Consider the following 21,570-nt stretch of genomic DNA (forward strand, 5'->3'; position numbering starts at 1 on the left):
GCATGACCGTGTTGGGGACTGGCTGTAGCTCACTGTGCGTGTCTGCGCTCAGCTGCAGGTCTTCCCCTCAAAGAGCACACAGCTGTCCATGCATGGCAGGGGTTTGCAACCTGCGGCTCTGGAGCCACATGTGGCTTTTTTGGCCCTCTATGCAAACTCTTACACACTTTGGCCAAAATCTATGTCAAACTGAGCAGTGTTTTAGATAGAAATGAAATAAAAAGGCTTATTTTAGCAGTTTTTCTGGGAATTGTCATGCAGTATTTGCAAAAAACTTTCTTAACCAAAAGATGCTGGAATTACACAGTAATATCTTCCTTATAGACATGGAATACTGTATATAAGAAAATATATTCTGTCAATTTTTGTGAAAGTTTGATGTTTCACTTTTTTCAAAAACTAAAGAACTAAAATAAAATGATGGCTCCTTAACCACAAAAACCGTATTTAAATGCTAAGCATTTATACATTTCAGTTTTTTCTTTACAAAGAGTCATGCAGTTTATTATTTATTTTGCAGGAACCATCACAAAAATGGATCTTTAGATTGTAAATGTTGCTAAGACAAAAGTAATTTCTGAAAAACCCTAAAATGTAAAAAACCTGAAAACCAAAAATATTAACATGCAATAGTCAAGGTATTTGTGTTTGAAACACAACTTTTAACAAACAATATCTTTAGAAAATGGAAGTTTTTGCCACTACAATAAATGGGATAAATCAAATTATACAATATAATAGAGATGAATCCAGATAATAGATGAGATAAGACAATAAGAGGACAATGAAGCAGACTGAACAGATGTTTGCTTTAAAGCATAAACTCTCAGCTGCCCTCAGGTCCTCAGGGAGGCTGTTCAACAGGGCCGTAGTAGAAAATAATTGTTTTGATTTTCACTTTAGGTTTCTGCAGAAGCTTCGTAGGATCAGCGCATATCTAATAAAAAGTGTAAATCAAGACCATTAAGAGTTTTATGACTTAAAAGCATTTAATGCTAATCAGAGAAACCTACAGTAATTTCCTAAATGGTCAGATAATTGATACAGACTGTGCAGTTTTTATGGTCAAAAGTGTGTGATGTGGACTCACTTTCCATCTCTTGTCAATATTTATTGCTGCTGAATTTCAATAAATAAATGCATTTTTTATTCTTTTTTAGGAGAGCAGAACATTTCAGTAATCAATTTAAAATGTAATGAAATTACAAATTATGTGAATGTATTTAAAATGAACTTTAACCTATCTTAGAAGCTGTGAGGTCTGTAAGAGAGATGGTTAGACATAATACAGAGTTATGTCACTAATATTTATAAAAATTATTACAATATCTCCCGATCGCAACACACAAGAGTAGCAAATAAAAACACTGAGATAAGGCATGTACAATAATTTAGTGGTTTTGTATCCATATCAAGCCAATTTTTTTTTGCTTCTTCTCGATGAATTAGTTTTCAGTGTTGCTCATCACATGTGTCTCCCTGCAGTTATGACCCGTCCAGAGTGTATTCTACTTCTCTTTTAGGAGAAGCTCTAGCTCCATGTGACCCTTAAAAGTCAAAGCAGGTAGAGAAAATTGATACATGAATGGATTTTTATTCAAACAAGGCACAAGCTCAGTTCTTGTTTTAAAAAAAACAAAACAAAAAAAACCCCACAGATCAAACCACACGCGCACTGATGCCTAAAATACTCTGGTCCAGCTTGTTTAGTTAAAAGAGCCCAGAAAAGAGCACAGCAGTCTGTCTGTGATCAAAAAATATAAAACTGAACCCTCCTTTGATCTGTGCGTCGTCTTCAATTTTAGCCTTATCATTGCAATTAATAGCCTTTTTTCCACATCAGCTCCTGCTGAATTATGAAGAGATCAAATAGGAAGAAAGAGATTGGTGGGGTAAGGCATGCAGTGTCACTGCAAGAGCAAAATGAAGAAGAGGATGGCAAAAAGACAAAGATGAAAAGCGAGTGGAGTAGGGGTGAACTGAATGAGAGAGGGGCAAACTGCCTTACTTGCCTCGACAGGCTGCAGACCCCCTCTGTCAACCAAGTTCATCACAGCCATGTGATCTGAATAAAATTTATTAATCTCTGCAGGGAGCAGATGTGTGGGTAGCTGCTGAACTGCCTGCATGTGTGTGAGTGTGTTAGCAGGGTTTAAATCTACCCTGAGAGGGCTTTTGGCAAGCTTTTCTCTGACATATACCCTAGTTAGATCGCTGCAGACTTCTTGTTGGGGTGTCACATGGGAGAGTCAAGTCCCTAGTCTGTGATACTTGTGATCGTGTTTTTTTGTAACACTTTATACGCAATCTCATACTGTACAGTCAGAAAGTGCACACACCGCTAGTGAGGAGAAGACTGTGGCTTTCTTTCCAGTGTCCTTCTGCTCAAAGTCTGCACGGGTCCATATCCATATCCCGATGTGTGTTTTAACTGGAACTTCTATACTGAATTTTACATTATCGCTCTGTATTTGAGTATGTGTCTGTGTCAGTGAGAGAAAAAGATAGTATGCATTACTGGCCTCCTTACTGACCTACATGAAGTATCGGTGGCAGCTAGATGATAAGGAAAAATTAAAAATGTAGGCTGGGACACAGCTTGAAGACGGCCTCTATGGTTTAAACCTTCTGTGAATATTTGTAATAGGTGGACAGAATGACAAGTAGGATCAGGATAATGATTTTACTAAACTGTCCAACCCTCTCTTAAAATCATTAATCATTAAAAGGCCGCACCACCATAAATGAGTGATGTTGAAACTTGTTGCCATGGTGTCCAAGATCATCAGGTTGAGAGCAAAAACAATTTTATTGTGAATGTTTAGAATTAGTGCGGAAAGGTGTCACATTTGGCAGCAATAAGGTCCTCAGTTCAAATCCCATCCTCGGGTTTTTTGTCAAAATGCGTGGATTCCCTCGGGGTTTTCCAACTTCCGCCCAGAGTTTGAAAAAAAATAAAAAATGCACACATAAAATCTAAAAAAAATAAACTTTAAATATTTGGTTTTAACATGACAAGATGGAAGAATAAGCAGGTTTAGCTCATGGATGAATGGGTGGATGAAACTAAAACAGACACAAGGCAGAATGTGAATGACAAAACCCGGCACATCAAAAAGAAAAGCTCACAAACTGAATTCTGAATGATACACTGCTGGACAGGACAGGTTAAGAAAAAATAAAAAAAGGTCACATACAATAATACTTTATTGAATCACCTTTAGCTGTGATTACAGCACACATTTTGCTGTGGCATTGTTCTGATAAGCTTCTACAGAAGCAAACTGGATACAGTTTCTGCTGAGAACTTGTGGAGATCATGGGAAAATTCTCATCCCAAATATTCTCCATGGACTTCCAGGTGGCCAGTCGATGTGTGAAGATGACATTTCACGTTTCTTGAACCACTGTCTCTCAGTTTCAGAACAATGAATGATAATATCGGGATCTTAGAATATTTTTGTGTCATCAGGGAAGAAGTAAGGAGCTGACGGGACAACTTGATCATTTAGCGTCACCACATATAGCTAGCTCTCTTGTTGCCCTGATGCACCCATCGCTCTGGAAGACGAGTCCAGGGTAATTCTGGACTCATCAGACCACATGACCTCCTTCCATTGAGCCAGAGTCCAGTCTTTATTCTTCCTATTGAACTCAAGCCCTTTATTTCAGGTTAGCCTCACTACTCTGTGGTTTTAATCCAGCTTCACGGTTGTTTATTCCCATCCCTTTAGATTTGCATGAATTTTGTGTCTTAATTTATCTGCTGAACATATTTGTTTGTTCTGCTGTTGTTTTTGTTGGTTTAATTTTAACCTAACGTTTAAGTTTTTTTTTGTCCCTGATGCAATGTCAATTATTTGACCAAATTTACATAACCCAAGAATATCTTTAAACGTGGTTATTTAATGAGCATCTACATACTACTTGAGTTGGGGATAAATAATTTGTTGCCAGATGAAAAGCAACCATCCATGCTGTAATTATCCAATGGGAGGCTCTTATTGATTTGCCTTGTTAAATCCAGGTGGTGATCTTATTTGAACAAGCAGTTGATCTTTCTAATGGATGTATTTAATGTCTGTTTTCAAAGTCAAAGTGATTAAAACATATGGTGTTCTGATTATTCTTTTATGTGCCATTTTACTATGAGGAGCCAGTAACAAAGTACTGCTGAATAGGAAATCATAAACTGTTCCAGCTTTTTGTAAACCAGCATGAAGAGGGAATATAAAGTAGGTATCCAAGAAGAAAGAGAGGGTTAGTTTATCTATTGAGGCTTTATGTATATATATTTTAAATTTGTCTCGAATCCAGTTTAAAGTTCCTGATGCCTGGACACTCATGAAAAACATGATTCAATGCTGTGTTGTAATGTCTGAGTTATCAGCATATGGTGCCTCTGATATCAGCGCCGCATTGCTCCGAAGCCATCTGGCATGTCGTTGATTCGTTTTTTGATTGTATTGTCATACAAAGTCTGTCTTGATTGTATATCAGAGCCCAGTGTTACCCTGCATTTTCCTGCATAGCAAACGAAGGCCTCCACATGTGCTCTACTGTATGAGGCAAGCAATCAACTCAGCTGGGAAGCAACTTCCCAGCTTTGCTTCATCAGACATTTTTTATGCAATTTGTACAGTTTCTCCTGTCCATGTTAGCATTGGAAAGGTAGTGTACTTGCTTTTTTTCTTTGGTTAAACATGTCCTGATAAAACCTTTACACAGGCTTTCTATTCTGTAGAGGTTTCTTTGAATAAAAAGTGAATCATGTAGTTTTTGGGGTTTTTTTGGGTGAAAAATTAGCAATTTTTAACACCGTTTAGACCGCTGTTACAAACCCCCTCAACTGCAGTCCGTGGTGTATTTATCCCACTACTTTTCATACTAAATACCTAAATTTACCTCTAATTTATGTACGATTACTAAATTAACCTGCCCAACGTCAGCTTACATCTTCTTGACAACAGATTTTTCTTTTTCATCATTCAGCAATAATGATGGGGTAAGAGGCTGATGCTTGTTTTTATATGCATTTTTCTCATTTGTGGTTGTAACTCTGCACCACGAGTGCCCGGTTTTTAAATACTAGAACAGTTGGTGATAAATTAGGCATTAAAATGTTTTGCCATCACAGAATTTTCACATAACTATTGTCAGCCCATGGAAAGATGCTCAAAAAGCTTGATATAAACAGCATAAACGTACACAGCATAATTTAGACAAAACCAACTTTTAAAATTTTGTAAATTTATTCAGTGGGGAAAACGGTTAAAACTAACTGTTTTAGACAAAGCCACCAATTTTCAATTACTGGAAGTCCTTACAATTAATTTCACATGACTATAAATGGAACATTTTAATGTACTGCGTGGAACACGCTACAGAAAAGAGTTAGAGACTTTGTGGAAGAATCTATTTCATTGATGACATCACATTCAGAGAAATAGGCACATGGTGGGATTTGCAATTGCAAATTTTGGTGGTCCTGTTTATGCACTCTGTTCTCCAGTTATTTTTGTAGATTTATAATTGGAAACAAGTCCGGGGAGTGGATATTTTCTTCCTCTAAAATCAGTTTACAGCTTCCTTATTTGTGTGTTTGTAACTATTATTCCTTGAAAACCAAGACTGGTTTCATGCTTAGATTCTTATTAAGAAAGGTTTTTTAATTTGGTGTTGATTTGAATTCGCTTGTTCCCATTAGAAATATTTGAAGGGAGCAAACCATTAACATGTTCAGTTCTTGTTTTAAACGTTGTGTTTGATGCACAGCAGTGACAGCAATTCTTCAATTAACTTCGCTGTTGCTGTATTAGCAGCATTTTTGCAACATTTGCCATCCCGCTGATGGTCACAGTCGCCAACGCTGCCCTGTGAAAGCAAGGTCTTGCTCTCTTCATGCCATCTCTCCTCTCTGCTCCTGCAGAGTCTGGCAGAGACACTCTTTCAACAACAAATGGGACTAAACCTGTCCTGAGACTGAGGCTGCAGGAGAGTAAAAACTGAAAGAAACAAGTTGCCACTTTAACTTTTCTTAGTTTATGATAATTTTTGTACATATACATCACAACTATAGCTTATATATGTAAGTGTTTATTCTGGCAAAGCCCTCAATATTTTACACATCATGTGTTTAGTTATGATCCAGAGAAGAACTCAGTTTAAAGAGCAGGAAGTGAGCAACAGCAGCTGAAGGGTTTTAGATTGAGCGGGATACAGAGGTGTCTATGTACATATACAGAAAGGAGCATGAGTAACACGGTGGGAGGAAGAGGTAACCTTTGACAGAGCTGAAGGCACAGAAAATAACACAAATATGAAGACATATCACATGAGAAAAAGCTGATTTTTGGGGAAAAAGTCACAGTGCCAAGAAAAACACACTACTTGACAATGTGAAAAACTGAAGAGAAATTGAGTGAGGAAGAAGGTGTCTGGTGAGGAAGTGTGAGCTACAGTTTATAAAAGGATTCCAGGTTTGTGTAAATGTAGATTGATGAAAATGAAGTTTTTTGTTGTTTTTTTTTAATAAAAGAAAGTAGAAAAGATCACAGTTGAAAGGTTGCAGAAAAATGATGCATTAAAGGAGTGAGAGAAAGAAAGTTTGTCCTGGCACTCGAGAAGACGATTCTGAGTGTAAAAATAATCTACGGTAGCCACCTGAGAGGCTGCTGTGTCACAGTGTGCCCTAGTTTAATTTAAACCCAACGCATATGACACTGTTTCTTTTTTCCTGTTTTTAAACCAGATTTTGTCCCAGTTAAAGTTACTTACTGTATTTTAGAAGAAAGAAAACAGAAATCATCTCTGACTTACTGTTGGAGGTCTATTGCAAGCAACAGTCTGTTACTTTGAAAATGTCTTGAATAGCAACTTTTGTACAAACTGACTTGAATTGACATTTGCATTTATTACCTGTGCTGCATCAGAGATGGATATTTTCTTTCCAATGAAATTGTCGCAGCTCTATCAAACGTGACAGAATTATAACTTCAGAATATATGATCTAGTTTTAATCTTGTTATGGGCTTGTGCCCAGTGCAGTGAAAAATAAAAGAAGGTGAAAGGATTATATGTTTTCAGGAAATCATAAACAGATTCATCAAAACCGTAGAACAAATTTTTTTATTCAGGTACATCACCGATAGAGGTTTTTCTATCAACAATGCTGGCATTTAAAATTCAGGGGGACCGACTGTTTTAAAGAAAGGCCCATGCTTTCTTTTACTTAGTTAAAATGGTTTTTAGTTCCAAGTTTTTTAACATGAGATCATAAACCCATGTAGTTTAACAAGTAAAGCTCAGTAAATTTTCTTTGCAAAAATTGTTAGTTTTGCATGCTCCTTTCCTCTTATTTAAACCTTGAGCTGCATTTATGTCATCCACACTTAGCATCAGTTTAAGTCAAGTTTATTCATGCTTTTTTAACCTTAAGCACCTTCAACATCTCTGACAACAACTCTCTGAGCGTTCAGCAGATGGAGCATCCACAACAAAGTGTGTACTGACGTTCCCTCAGAGTCTGAGAGAGCTCTCCTACCGGTCCCGTAGTGTGAATGCTACCCTAGAAACATGATTGTAACTCCACATGTGGTGCAGCTCATGTTAGTGTGTTCAAATACATGCATAGTCTGTAGCTGTTCCATCTGTCTTCACATCAATTCAATTCACCTCTTTGCCTGTTTGTACTCCCACTTTGTGCCCACATGTTCAGATTGTGTCTCTTCCTCCTTTATTGACTTCTCTCCTGTTGAAGGAGTGAAATGAACAGCATCTCCTGTCCCTGGCACACACTGAGTGTTAGATCACTTATGTGCACAGCATAGCAGTGAAACTTTTAAACATGCCAGTGGTTAAAAATAGCAAAGAGCATATTTTCATCTCACCTTAGCCTTGTAATTCTCACAAACTTCCCATTTGCTGCCACAACTTTTGCAGTGATTATATTGAAAACAATTTAGGGATTTTATGAAATGTGTCTACAGGACTTGATGCTTAATATCTCCCAAAAAATTTCCACTCCCCAATATAATTTTTTCTCTGATATTCCTCCTTGGTCTAGATCTTCAAACCTGTAATTGATAAATTTAAAAATGCCTTTTTACATGCTAAATTATTCATTGCTCCAACATCATATAAAACCTTCTCAGTCTTGGGCTAATTGTAGGAAGAAGCGTTAGACTGATGTGATTTCTACACAAGGGAGCAGAAAAAAGTTTCCTTCTTATTAGAAGCCGTATCAAAACATTTCAGCAAAACTGTGTATCTTCACTTGATAGTGTACCAACTGAAAAATTTAATAGCTATAAAAGCTTGACCAGATTAGCTTCACAGTTTCAAGAAAGTCCATCATGAATCAGAACACATTGGCTCGTAGTCCAACATAAAATATTTAACTGCACTTATTCAGCTACATTCATATGTAGTCATAGATGATGTTTTTTTTGCCAACATATATTAGAATATATTAACAGTTTATGCATCTCAAATGCATTTTTGCACTGCAGGCTTTCATGGCCCTATTGTACTCAGACCCAGGTTGTGTCGCCTCAAAAGTGGGGAGTCACGTTCCTTACTGAAGCTGCCGAGGCCATCCCCCCAGATGACAGAAATTTAACCTTTAATTACATTAACCAAACAAATTCTCATGTTCGTTTTATTATGAAGATTTCCATTTGGTGTTGCTGTACCTCTGCTACGAAGCCACTTGGATAAACATTCCCTGATTTCAAAACTTAAACTGAAGTTGTGCTTGTTATTCCAATTCTTGCGTGACAACAAAGTGTGGATTCAGCCTTCAGATCAACATCACATTTGGTTAAGCACAAGCAGGTGCTCATAATTTATGTGCCACTTTTTAATTTCATTGTTTGAATGTAGTCACTGGAGCCACAGTCAGTTTTCCTGTCACTGTGGAGTAGAAAGCTACAAGTATCTTCTTGATGTGTGATGGGACGATGTGGATTCTCTATTCATCTTCCTGAATATTAATTCAACTGCATACAAACGAAAAGCAATTCGATATGTTATTTACAAACAAAATCACAGACTTTGAAAAAATAGCAAAGAGAGATCTGGAAGATAACTTATCCTTGTGACCTCATTTTCATGTTTAAAAAAGAAAAACAATCTGGGATTTGAGACAGTCAGTTGTCTTGCTAAGCGTAGCCCTGATAAGATAGATACACTATGGTCATAAAAAAATGAACATGGTTATCAATAACACTCATGTAGGAGTGTTTATAAATTGCTTGGTTGTTGCCAAGGGGCCCGGAGAAAATTTACACTACGACATTACATCACTGTTGATACACAGCATTATGGATGCATATCATTGCGTTATGTCAAGTTGTATTCATGTTATTTGTGATATGCTGATAATGGTAACAAACAACTTAACAGTTTTATCTAATAAAGTGTTAATGTGTTCAAAAAACTGTCCTTTTTGAATTTTTTATTACGAGTTTTGATGAAAACAAACTCAAGGTAAAAGCTGTGAATGTGTTTTTCTCAAAATTGTGCTCTTGGTTTTGACACAGAAAGCTGATGAATTGACAAAAAAAAAGACAACATAAGAAGAAAATACTTTAAGAATTTAATTACATTTTTGAGTAGATTTCTGTATTTAGTTATCCAGATGGTCTTTGTGTTGGTTATCAGTGTGTCATTTCATTAATAAAAAATTTCGTCTTAAAGTCAGTATGTTCTTGAAGTAAGTGGAACAGGGCAAGGACAGAGACAAAGAGATCAACTCTTTGAGCCTTGCTTAGTATTCTGGCATCTGTATCTGCAAGTTTTGATTTTATAATATCTTAGCGCACCACTCATGCAATAGATAACCACCATTAATGGGATGCAATATAAACTGCATTTGGTTTAAATTAGCCAATAAATAAAATTATGATTAAATGCTCTCAAGAGAAATTGTCTGTGCAGTTCTAAGAGATAAATGAGATGAGTTTCAGAATTGCTTCCATTTTTATTGCAAAACTGATTGTCGTTTTATAAATTTTGAGATAATATGCACAATGAGTTTTCTGATTGCAGCTCAGCTATAGTTTAGTTTAAAACTTAGTTTTCTGACTTTCTTGTAGTTTTTCTCTAGTATGACCAAGAAATACTAATACTATTACTAGTAGTAATAATAGCATCACTGTAAAACATGACATGAGGCTCGTTGTCTTAGGTTCGACTTTATTGCTTTTTGCTGTGGATCGATTTTCTAAAAATATTTTCTAAACAATAATTGCTTCTCAGATACCTGCACAAATTGGCCTAATGTTTCAAAGAAAGCAATGATGGGAGACAGTACTGGCCAAGTATGGTGCAGGGGTAACTGTAAATGTGGTGAGATGTACACTCCAGCTTTGCTATTTCACAAGAACCTGTCATAAGAGTAGCAGTGATAGATGCTGAATGTCTGTCATAAAGATATTGATAGAAGAGGCATGATTGAGAATGATTTGTTGCCTATCTTTCTTCCCAATATGATTTGCAATGTGTTGGTAGAGTAATAAGAAAGAACCATTGCATTTCTAATGGTATGGTTCTCATAAAAGTTAGGAAAATGAAACATATCTGCCAAAACGGTGCAATGCAATTCATCTCTGTAGCCTTTCAACTGGGTACTGATTGCAATTATTAAGAGGTCTCAACTTCTATACGAAAGCACATCTTTTCCCCGAAGTGGACGCACTTCAGTGATTCTGATCTGATTTATCCCTTCAGAGGCCATCCCAATCACATTAGAAATAAATTCACATGCCCCACTTTTCTTCCACAGCCTTCTATATTCAATTCAGCCTTGAAAAATTGGTTAGAATGCCACCTGATGGGAGATTTAATTCTCTGTGTGGTGCTTCTTTCAACACTGGAGTAAACTTTGTCATTTTTACTGTTGAGTTTGTTGAATGGATTCCTGCATGAAATAATTTTTGAAGCCTGCTGCTTGGTACAGTATTAGCACTCGAGCCAAATGACTACGAGGTTTAGTTTGGATAATTTTTCTGACAGTTCCATAAAAAGTTTGTTGGATTCACACAAGGTGCAGGAGGATGCTCGATGTGTGGATTTAACCAGACAGCTCATTTAGTTTAGCCTCCATTCCTATTTGGGTGAGATTAATTTTAGAGGCTGACTAATGTGGTAATTGTCGCAGCATGCAGCTGCTTTTCCTGTCCAATCTAAACCTCATGCTAGTCATTTTGGTGCTGCCTCTGTCTAAGCAAGCAGTGGAGGAAAAAAATATTTCTATTATCTATAAATAACGTTATCTTCTGTGTAAAGGCAGGGAAGTGGGGGGCCATTCTGATTCAACACCAGTGGGTTTTGTTTTTGTTAATTGTTTTCCTATTTGCTCTTGGAAAACATATGCTATTGGTTTTATCACTGCAGAGGCACTTAGCAGAGCTTTTAGTTTGTTAGCTTTTGAGGTAAACACAGACCTCATCATTAGTTGGGCATATAAAATGGGGAAGTCAGGAAGCAAAATCATCTTAACTTTTCTCCTTACTTTTTGCAGATTTTGTGTGTATTGCCATCTAAATTTGTTCACAGATTCTACCACATTTGTTGCTCTCAGGTTTGTGTTGAAAGTACTTATTGGCAACATTATAAGGCAGGAGAGCGACTGCAGAAAACATCTTGAGAGTCAAACATTGTCCAGTGTCGCCTAATCTCTGTAAGAAAAGGAAGTCATTAGTGGTCTGGGGCAATCAGTCTCCAAAGGTCTGTGGAGTACCAAAACGAGAATCAAAGTTTCACAAAGATGGTTAGTGGAACAACAGCACTTTGACCACTTTCAGATGTTTGGACTTCTGATTTCTTACCAGTTTCATACTATAAATAATCAGAATTGCATCATTCATGAAGAAAGTTGTGCCTGCAGCCCTCTGTTTGGTCATTATGTTATTCTGAGAAATGCATCAATTTAGCTTGTTACAGTCCAGAACTCATTTTGACTTTTTCTGGGGTCCGGCCAGCTATTTCATAGCTTTTTCTTCTTTTGATGAGTTTTTCTTGATATGACGAGTCCCGATTTTTATGTGTTTGATATGATGATTACCGATTAGTGCTGATCTGTAAACAACAGCACGATGGAAGTGAAACACAAACTGTATCAAGTAAACAATAGAAAAGCCTTGGGCATTGGAACACAGGCTCAAAGAAACACCAGAGAGAGCAGGCTGTAGGCAAGCCATACGCTGGAGCATCAGGCCTCCCTATGACCTAAAGTGCAATCTTAATCAATTTTATTGAACCAGATGATTTCTGAGGGCCTCTGTAATCATGCACAGGTTGCATTTTTTTCTTCACTGAATTTTGATGTACCTTCAGGAAATGTTCCAGGGTAGGTATCTGATTTTGCGTTAGCAAGGTCATTTAAATGGATGGGGAAGTAGATATATGCTTCCCTGCAGTCTCTCTGACTCCGTGTCCTTTAGCAAGACAGCTCCCCATAGTTTCAGATCATCATACCAAGCCTCAGGCCCTCTCTGTCCTCTCCTTCGCTCCATCACTACCCCCACCTCCACTTTTTTCCTAAGTTTCCCTCTTCATTTTCCTCCTGTTATCTTGCCCCTCTTCCCTTCTTTTCTAACGATGCCCTTGACGAGGTAATGACTGCCTGTCAATTTGTTCTGTCCATCTTTTCACTCATTACTTCTCGCTTGTCTGTTTCATGCTCACTTTGTTATTCTTTGCCGACAGTTTAAAATGCCTTTCAATTTTAAGAAACAATTTGAGTATTTTTAACAAAAATTGTTTGGTCTAACGTTTTACTTTTGACCTTCATGGGAGCCTTGTTTTCCTATTTGCCGTCATCAAAACATGAATCAAAACATTGGACAAGATGGCAATTTTCAGAATATACATACTATATTACACAATATGGGGGAGCATAAACAGAATTATAGTTTTTTGAGTATTTATATATATATTAGAAGTGTTCTTATTCTATATTGTATGTCTCCTGTCTTTGTTGTGTCTTTTTTCTTATAGTAATGTCCCATGACAACTGAAGGTCATATTAAATTGCTGTGTGCTTGTGATGGTGTCACTTATACACATAAATCTAATCACTGAGCTGCAACAAGAGGAGATCTGGACTCCAAAACGGCCACAAAATGACACCTTTATTACAGGCACACAAGCAAGCAATACTACCTTCAAATAAACTCATAAATACAAATAAAACACATGACAAACATAAGACCAGCTCCTTCTGCCATTGTTATGTTTGAGTATGGCACCCAGGAATAAATCTCAGCTACCTTTGGGTTTATGTCTAAAACGGTGTCTTTTCTTGTGCTCAGGATCTGAACAGAGAGGAAACCCTGCTGCAGCAGCTGAGAGAAAAAGATGAGCTGATTCTCAGACTCCAGAGTGAACTGGTAAGATTGACTTACAGGATAAACATAATTAGCTTAACTGTAAAATCACGCATTTGTCCTGATAATACTGGAATCTGTGGGGTCTTAAAAGTCAGAAGTCTCATATTTAATTATTTCAATTTTGGAGCTTTGAAAGTCTTAATATTTGTGCAGATTTTTTTATACCTGGTTCATTCAGTTGCAGTTGAAATCATTTATTTATTAATACTGCATAGAAAGACAAATTATTGTTGTGGATTCCCAAAAATAATTTCTATTTGCTAAATACAACTTGTATTTAATAGTCAAAGGAAACATTTTGTTTTTCATTTCTTGACATTCAGACGTTTACACTGATTTCCTTCATATTTGATAGAAATGTCTTTTAAGTCGTATGAGTGACATCACACATTTTGGGTTTCCAAAAACTGGAGTGTGGCCCATTTTCAGTTCTGCTCAGAAATTGTCTACAGGACTGAAGACCAATTTAAAACATTGACTTGGTTATTGGATTGTTGTTCATTTGGAAGACTAATTTGTGGCCAAGCTTTGAGTTCCTTACCCAATTTTAAGAAATAAATTGAGCATTTCTAACACAAAATTGCTATTTCTAACCTCTTACATTTGTCTGATGAAATTTAAAAATTAAATCAGTTAGGTGTTGTCATATTGTTCAAAGGTGTGGGAACTATAGTGCATGTAAACTTCTGAATTTGCAAAAAGTAATATCTATCCTTAAAACTTTGTGTCTGATATCTAGTATGTCTAAATATCTGGTTCAGATTAATATTACTTATTGCTTCTTCCATTCTGTTTCAATCTCAGTTTTTTCTTTTGTTGAATGTTCTGGCAGCATTCTTTTGCTCCACGTCTTATAGCTTCTGCTGAAGAGTTTCAGATATTGTTCAATCGTTAAAAAAACGCAAAGGACATGATGCACACTGGCAAACATTCCCTTCAGGAGAAATCTATTGTCAGATTTTTAGACTTTCCAATTACTTATTAAAAAAAAACTCTGTTTGTAAAACTTTCTTCTTATTGTTTGTTTAGACAAATTAAAATCAAAGTTCCTTGTTTATGTTCCACTTCTAGCTCATTTGTCATCAGAGTGTAAGATTTATAAAGTTTGGTTTGAATTCAGACATTTTAGTCATTGGCTAAAACCAGTCATCAATCACTGTAATGGAGCTTACTGGCATTGAAATTAACAAACCTTGGTATAGAAGAAAGGGGCTTATACTTCAGAGTCAATAAACATAGGCAGACAATGTTTGATCCAACTAGCAAATGTCATTAAGTAAATTAAATATAAGTTGTCAACAAATTAAATAAGCTAGCTTAGTTAAATTTAAGGGTTTTTTTTTCTGAAATTGTTGGAAATTTTAAATTTAAGTCATCATGTTTTTAAATAAGGTATCCAGAAATCTTTAATTTAGTTTACTGAAACTTACAGAAATACTGTTAAAGATGTAAAGCAGAACATTTTAAGGTGCTGAAAAGAAGAAGACTTGTCTGGTACAAAAATATGGACACAGAGTCTGGCGGTTCTGCTTTTGCTGCCAAAGTAGCCCTGACCAGTCAATGCCTGGATTCCACCAGATCCCCTGAAAATTAACTGTGATATCTGGTAGATAGAAATGATCAGCCTGGAAGTTCTGTTAGTTGTGAGGTTGGGTCCTCAAGTTAATCCAGCAAGTCCAACAGATGCCTGATCTACCACAAGATAATGTACCACAGCACAACTTTACCATGATTTTATTATTATTATTATTTTAAATATTTTATCTTAATTGCAGTTTTATCTTGTAAAATACTTTGGTCAGCTTCATTAAAACTGACATTGACAATTGGTTCGAGGTTCCAGAGTATAAGATTGCCCAAAGCCTCAAATGTAAAAACTGTACAAGGTTTAACATTATTAAATTGACCAATAATCTTTCTTCAAACAATTTTGAGGAAATCTACTGTGATCAAGAGTCAATGTTGTTCACCTCACCATTCAGTTGTTATGATGTCGACACTGATCTTTATATTTTTATTATTTTAATTATTAATTAACTAATAAATGAACTTTGTTACTTAACTCAGATATCAAAGTTCTATTTTGTAATTCATGCCAAACATTTTTACCTGACAGGGTTTGGTAAAGTTAAAGCAGACTCATTGATGGTTGGACGAAGATAACCAGACTTGTTGCACAGCTCTGGGAAATTTGAAGCGGTTTTGTGCCCTGACATTTTTCTGTGCAATTGTGTTTTTCTTTGTTGTAGATGCTAACCATTTAAAATTTCGAAGTGTGTAAAAATAGATTCTGACTGTAAAATTGAATAGAAAATTTCAGCAAACTAAGATATTTATCTTTCAAGGCAACATGTTTATTCTTGCAATAGAAGACAGTGGCTGGGGGAAAAAACTCCAACTTTAAAGACGAGGGAAAAGAAATGCTACAGTGGTGCTGTAGAATTTTCATAATATCAGAATCAGCTGACAAAAAAAATACCTACTTTGTCTTTGTATATATAAGCTGCTCTCTCATGCGTGCACAGTTGAACAGCAGAATTATTGTGCTCAGTCTGAAATTTCTCCCACAAGAAGATAAAGAGCCAAGGATGGAAAGCAATCCCTTAATTCCGTCTTGTTCTATCTTTCAATACTCATATAACATAACACATTTAGTGAAAAATGTATTGTATCACTGTATTTTCAAGTGCTTTTTGGTACCTTGATTCCTGGAACAGCTACTGAAATGCTCAATACAGCAAAATCCATCATCATTTGTCATCCGCATGTCTGTAATTTGTCACCTGTTCCACCAAAGTAATGGAATGCAGACATTATGCCAAGCCTTTGCAGAATAATGTGTCAGTGTTAAAGCAGTGAGCGATGCCAGTACAACCCACTGACTTGAGTCTCATACAACATCTGTTTGTTTGATCACTTTTTGGCACTCGCATCCATTTTTTTCTTTTTTTGCTCTTTCATCTTCCTCTATCACCCCGGTTTATTTCCCCGTCAGCAGCCTCTGTTTTAATCTGTTTTCCATTTTAATTTTGTTTGGTGCAACTGATATGGACCTAATACTAAAATCAAGCAAATTGGCAATCACTATGACATTTATACTACTCCTATAATTTTTCTCTAGAGCAATATAATTAGTGGTGTCGTGTGATGTAGCATTAGAGCAGGCGCCTCTTATACGGAGGGCATAGTTCTTGATTGAGATATCCTGGGTTCTTGACCTGTAGTCCATTGCTTCATGTCTTTCCCCATTTCATGTAAAATTTCTTTCATAAAAGGCCACCAGAGCTGCAAAAGACTTTACAATAACATTATATATCCTGCTGACCCTAATAATGTAGGAGACTGTTTTGTATTCAATGCTTCTTGTTGTATTTGTTGTGTTCAAATTTACAAATACATTGTCTTTAGACCTGTGGAACTATTTTAAAACCACCTTTAAATGAAAATGAATTCAATTTTCCATGAGATTATGTCTGCTCATTTATCCTAACACATGGCCCCCCTGCCTCTCAGACCCCCGCCCCGTCTGTAACGGCAAATTAATCCTGAACAAATTAGAGTTAAACCATCTGGAAAAAATGTTTTTTAGCTTACAAGTACATGTATATTCCCCAAATGGGTTTAGTCTGAGTTCTCTACATCTAATGTGCGGCACAATGAAATACTCAGCCTTCCTCCAGAGAGTTTTTCTGATGCCATGAGTGTGAGTGAAGGAAAATGTTGTTGCCGTTTTCTAAATTGGCTTTGTGTGGCCATCTGGGGACACCTTTCTCTCACTATATGATTGCAAAAATTCCTCAAAAGTTTTCTCCGTGTTTTTCTATTTGTGTTTTCTCCCATTTGCTTGCAAAAGTGAAGGGCGTGCGGTCACTTATGTATGCTAAAATCCCTTGAGAATCTGTGCATTTTTGTCAATAGCTGTCAGAATATAGCAATTCAAGCTCATATCTGTTTGAAATTTAATAAATGCAAGCATAATCTTGCAGTTTTCCTAGAAATTCTGGATTCTTAAAGTATGAAGGAATGATAAATATCTTAAAATCTTTGCATATTTGGTATTTGTAAGTGGATCATTTCTGCACTGCAACCAGATCTTAACCTGTATGTGACAACCAGGTATTCTTCAGATTTGTGAAACTTCCCTGCTGTGTTTGCATTTTATGCTTGAACTCTGGTTGCATAGTGTAGTGGATCTGCTTTAGACAAATATTTATTTCAAAGCAAAGTTAAAGTGTAGCATCAGATGTAAAGGGTAGGTAGGCCATCGGCAGTTTTCTTATTCTGAAAATCTGCCTGTGAAACCTTATTTATTATATCATAGAAAAACACAGATTTTCTATGAGATAATAAACTTTCATAAGTTTTCTGTTGGTGCTTTGAATGCACCATTAAGCTTAAGAAAGCCCATTTTGCTTTTCATGTAGTCAGACACGATTAATGGAAACTGCTGTTTTTAACTGGATTTGTGCTGAATTTGAAGAGGACTATAAATGCAGGTTCGGAGCTGGAATATAAATGCTTTCTTTTATTCCCCTTACGATAAACCTTGTTTTAATTTGGTTGATTAATTTTTATCGAGGTTAATCAATTTCTCCATATGTCATATTCACTGCAACTTTCAACCCGTTCTGTTCTCCAACCCATGAGCGGCACAGGGAGAAAATGTCAGAATGATTAGTGACAACGTCGTAAAGTGCTCCCAGTGGAAATGGTGCAGGGTTCCTCTTAGGGCTTGCAACCTTCGTTTTAAAAATAATCACGTAGAGGTAAGAGAGGAGTTGGCTGGTTCTTGGGTCCAGATAAAATTGCTGTATTTTGTCGAAAAGTGCCAGTGCTTCTCTGACTACAAGCATCTATAAATCTGCCAGATAAAACCCATTAATTATCTCCTTGAAGGACCTTTTTTTTCATGTTGGCCAGCTTTACCTTTCCATTTTTATTAATTCCTCTCCACTTAAGCAGTGCCGCCTTATGCCCCTGCAATTTGCCCCCTTTTTATGACATTTATGATTTCCAGACAAAATGCTTGATATTAGTTTTCATGTTCCTTATGACAATTTGCAAAGCATGGATACATGCTGTGATGCATTGCTATTAAAAAGTATTTTCCCGCTTACAGATTTCTTGTGTTTTGTTTTTTTTTCGCACTTAAATGTTCCACATCATCAAGGCAAAGCAAGTTTATTGTACAACAAGTCAGCAAAAAGAGAATTGAAAGTGCTTTACATGATGGCAACATAAAACATTACATTGCAGTGGCATAGTAAAGGAAAAAATCTAAAAGTTGGAATGCAGACTAGAATTTATGACATTCCAGTTTAATATATATAAAAAAGCTAAAAATAGTTTCAAAAACTACAATCAGCCTGACCTCTCAATCAATCACTTTAGCATAAGTTTTCTTACAATACAGCTAAATGATATTTATAACCAACATATCATTTTCCAATCTAAATAATTTCAAGAACAGCTTCTTAGGAGTAGCCAGTTGACCTAAGTAATAAAAAAATCCATTGATAGCTTCATTTTCCATTACACACTTCATTGTCTGATACAGGAGAATGTGACAAAGGAACCCAGAGCAACATCTTAAGGCTCTGCTGGCCTAACATTCCTCAGTTAACATCCATGTTCATGATTCAACAATATCAGAGTTCCAAGAGGAACGACACTGCTAACTAAAAAGAACACAGCTGAATGATCACATTTTACAAAAACAATTTAGCTGTACTTGGGAAAATATGTGGATTGAGGAGAAAGGAATGGAGGAGAATTTTTTCTCTTCATTCCTGTGTCATCTGGTATAAAACTAATGCAGCATTTCACAAAAACATGATCACACCTGCAGAGAGTTTTTGGTGGTAGGTACTTTGAGGGTACTTTACTTCTTCGGGATTTGGATAAATTATTGCTATTATTATATAGAACATGAACACTGCTCTTTGTCAGAAAATTCTGAAAGAGATGGTATGGCCCTCATAGCACAATGATCCACTGTTACACCAGCAGGTCATACTCATAGAGACTCAAAAAAGAAAATGCTGTTGCATGACATTAAACTGGCCATTCATGCTTGAAAACCCTCAAATGTGCCTGAATTAGAGCAATTATTCCAAGAAGAGTGGGCCCTCAGTGATGTAGAAGACTCATTGCCATTTATTGCAAACTCTTTGCTGGCAGTCATTGCCTTCAATGTTGGTAAAACCAGTTATTACTTTTTAGAGCAGGGGTGTCAACATCCAGTCCTCAAGGGCTGATGTCCTGCAACTTTTAGATGTCCCTCTGCTGCATCACACCTGAATAGAATAATTAGGTGAGGCTCTGGAGAACTGATCTACACAAGGAGGAGGTAATTAAGCCATTTCATTCCTGTGTTTTGTACCTGTGGCACATCGAAAAACTGCAGGACAGTGGCCCTCGAGGACTGGAGTTTGACACCTCTGTTTTAGAGGAAATTATTTTTTGACATACGACCAAAATGATTAGGTTTTTTTCTTCAACTAGAGCCTTAAGTGTTACTTTCTGTTTTTACTCAAGTTGCATTTAGTATTGTCGTAATTGTTTCATATTGATCTAAAGTATTAAGACTATGACAAAATGCAAAAACAGTAGAAATCAGTGAAGGGGACAATACTTTTTTCAGTGCGCTGTACAGTAAGCAGAGGCAGTCAACAGGTCTGCGGGGGGAGCAGCACCTATCATTTGTTTGTATTTGATGTTTGTGGGTGGGCTGTGGACATGACTGATGCATGTGTGTTTGCTTTGTATGCAGGAGAGCGCCAGAGCAGCCCTGAAGATGAAAGACTGCCAAATGACTGATCGCACAACGCAGACAGAACACACAGGGGCAGAGGTAAGATGCTCACAGACAGCACACTGAGTGGACCTGTCAGACTGAAACACAAACACAGCATTACACACTTCATTTTCTGACACTTGCCTCGCCACTAAACAAAGCACAGTTTAAATACACATTTCCTTTTTTTTGTGCTATGCCCTAGCTAATATCAACTTCTCTTAATTTTTTTTCTGTTGTGGTCCAAGTTTTTCTCCAACTCCATTTTCTCTCTCCCAACATGTTTTGCTCTGTATTATAGTCCACTACCTGCTCCTCCCATTCTACCTTCAAAGTCCCGCAGTGCTCAGAAAGAATGCTGCCTCCTGCCTGCCTGCTCAATGCCCTCAGCTGACATGGCCTCTTTGGCTTCTCTAAAGGCTGACAGTATGGGAACGCAGGAGACTTAATGGATGACTGTCTAAAAATGGCTGCCTGTAACAGAAACCGGAGCAGAGTTTTTGGGGTCTGTCTCCTCTTCTCCCTTTTTTTCCTCTTAAAACACCTTTTCTTCATCTTCCCTGCTCCAAAGGTTCTTTTATACCTTTAATCCTGGTGTGTATAAAGTTGGCAAGAAACATTGTGAAACGGAAAAAGCTTTGCCATTGTGTGAGCGAGTGGGTGCACAATACCCACACAACACGCTGACTTATCCACACAGATGCAAAAGCAGACAAAGGCGGTGTTTGAGTAAAATCATGCAGAGTTGAAAGCAAAATGAAAAGCATTATTTGGATGAGACAGAAATAGATTAGCATGACCAAAATATTGGAAGAAAAAGAAAAATCTTCTTTTTCTTTTTCTATAAACTTTTACACTATTATTACCTTGTATGTTTCTTTATTTTATTATTCGTGTGAAGACCAACAGTATACAAGTTCTACATTTGAATATGTAGGAAACTTGAGTATAGTTTATGTGAAGAATTTATAAAAATTATGTATGCAGATTGTCAGTTTGTTAAAATCATAAAACTTGTTGCATTTTGTTGGAACAATTTTAAGAGTTTTCACAAATATCTTCACTGAAAAGTGTGCCATAAATTGTTATTCAGTTCCCTGTACCACAAATAAACTCTTGTAAATATTTTCAGAAGTTGCCTAATTAATAATTGGAGTCCACCTGTGTGTAATTTATCCTCATAAATCCAGCTGTTCTTTGAAGGTCTCAGAGGTTTGTTAGAGATTTGTTAACAAATAGCATAATGAGGCCTAAGAACACAACAGATGGGTGAGGTATAAAGTTACAAAGCCATTTAACCTTACCCTGACCTTAAGAGACAGGGTCTGTTGACCACGCAAATTTTTTACCCTGTACACATCCCAAAGAGGTCGCACTGAT

At 36.6% G+C, this 21,570-nt stretch overlaps 1 protein-coding gene across 3 annotated transcripts in view; it reads left to right on the plus strand.

Moving 5' to 3' along the window:
- ccser1 (coiled-coil serine-rich protein 1) overlaps positions 1-21,570 on the plus strand; it is a 132,824-nt gene that overhangs the window by 49,863 nt on the left and 61,391 nt on the right. For all 3 annotated transcript variants that reach the window (XM_055039678.1, XM_055039676.1, XM_055039679.1), the window contains exons 9-10: positions 13,317-13,394; positions 20,167-20,247. In XM_055039678.1, coding sequence (XP_054895653.1) covers positions 13,317-13,394; positions 20,167-20,247 — 159 coding nt within the window. The remainder of the gene's footprint in view (positions 1-13,316; positions 13,395-20,166; positions 20,248-21,570) is intronic.

Source organism: Poeciliopsis prolifica, unplaced genomic scaffold, assembly GCF_027474105.1.
Source record: "Poeciliopsis prolifica strain line A6 unplaced genomic scaffold, Auburn_PproV2 SCAFFOLD014, whole genome shotgun sequence".
NCBI classification, from domain to species: Eukaryota; Metazoa; Chordata; class Actinopteri; order Cyprinodontiformes; family Poeciliidae; genus Poeciliopsis; species Poeciliopsis prolifica.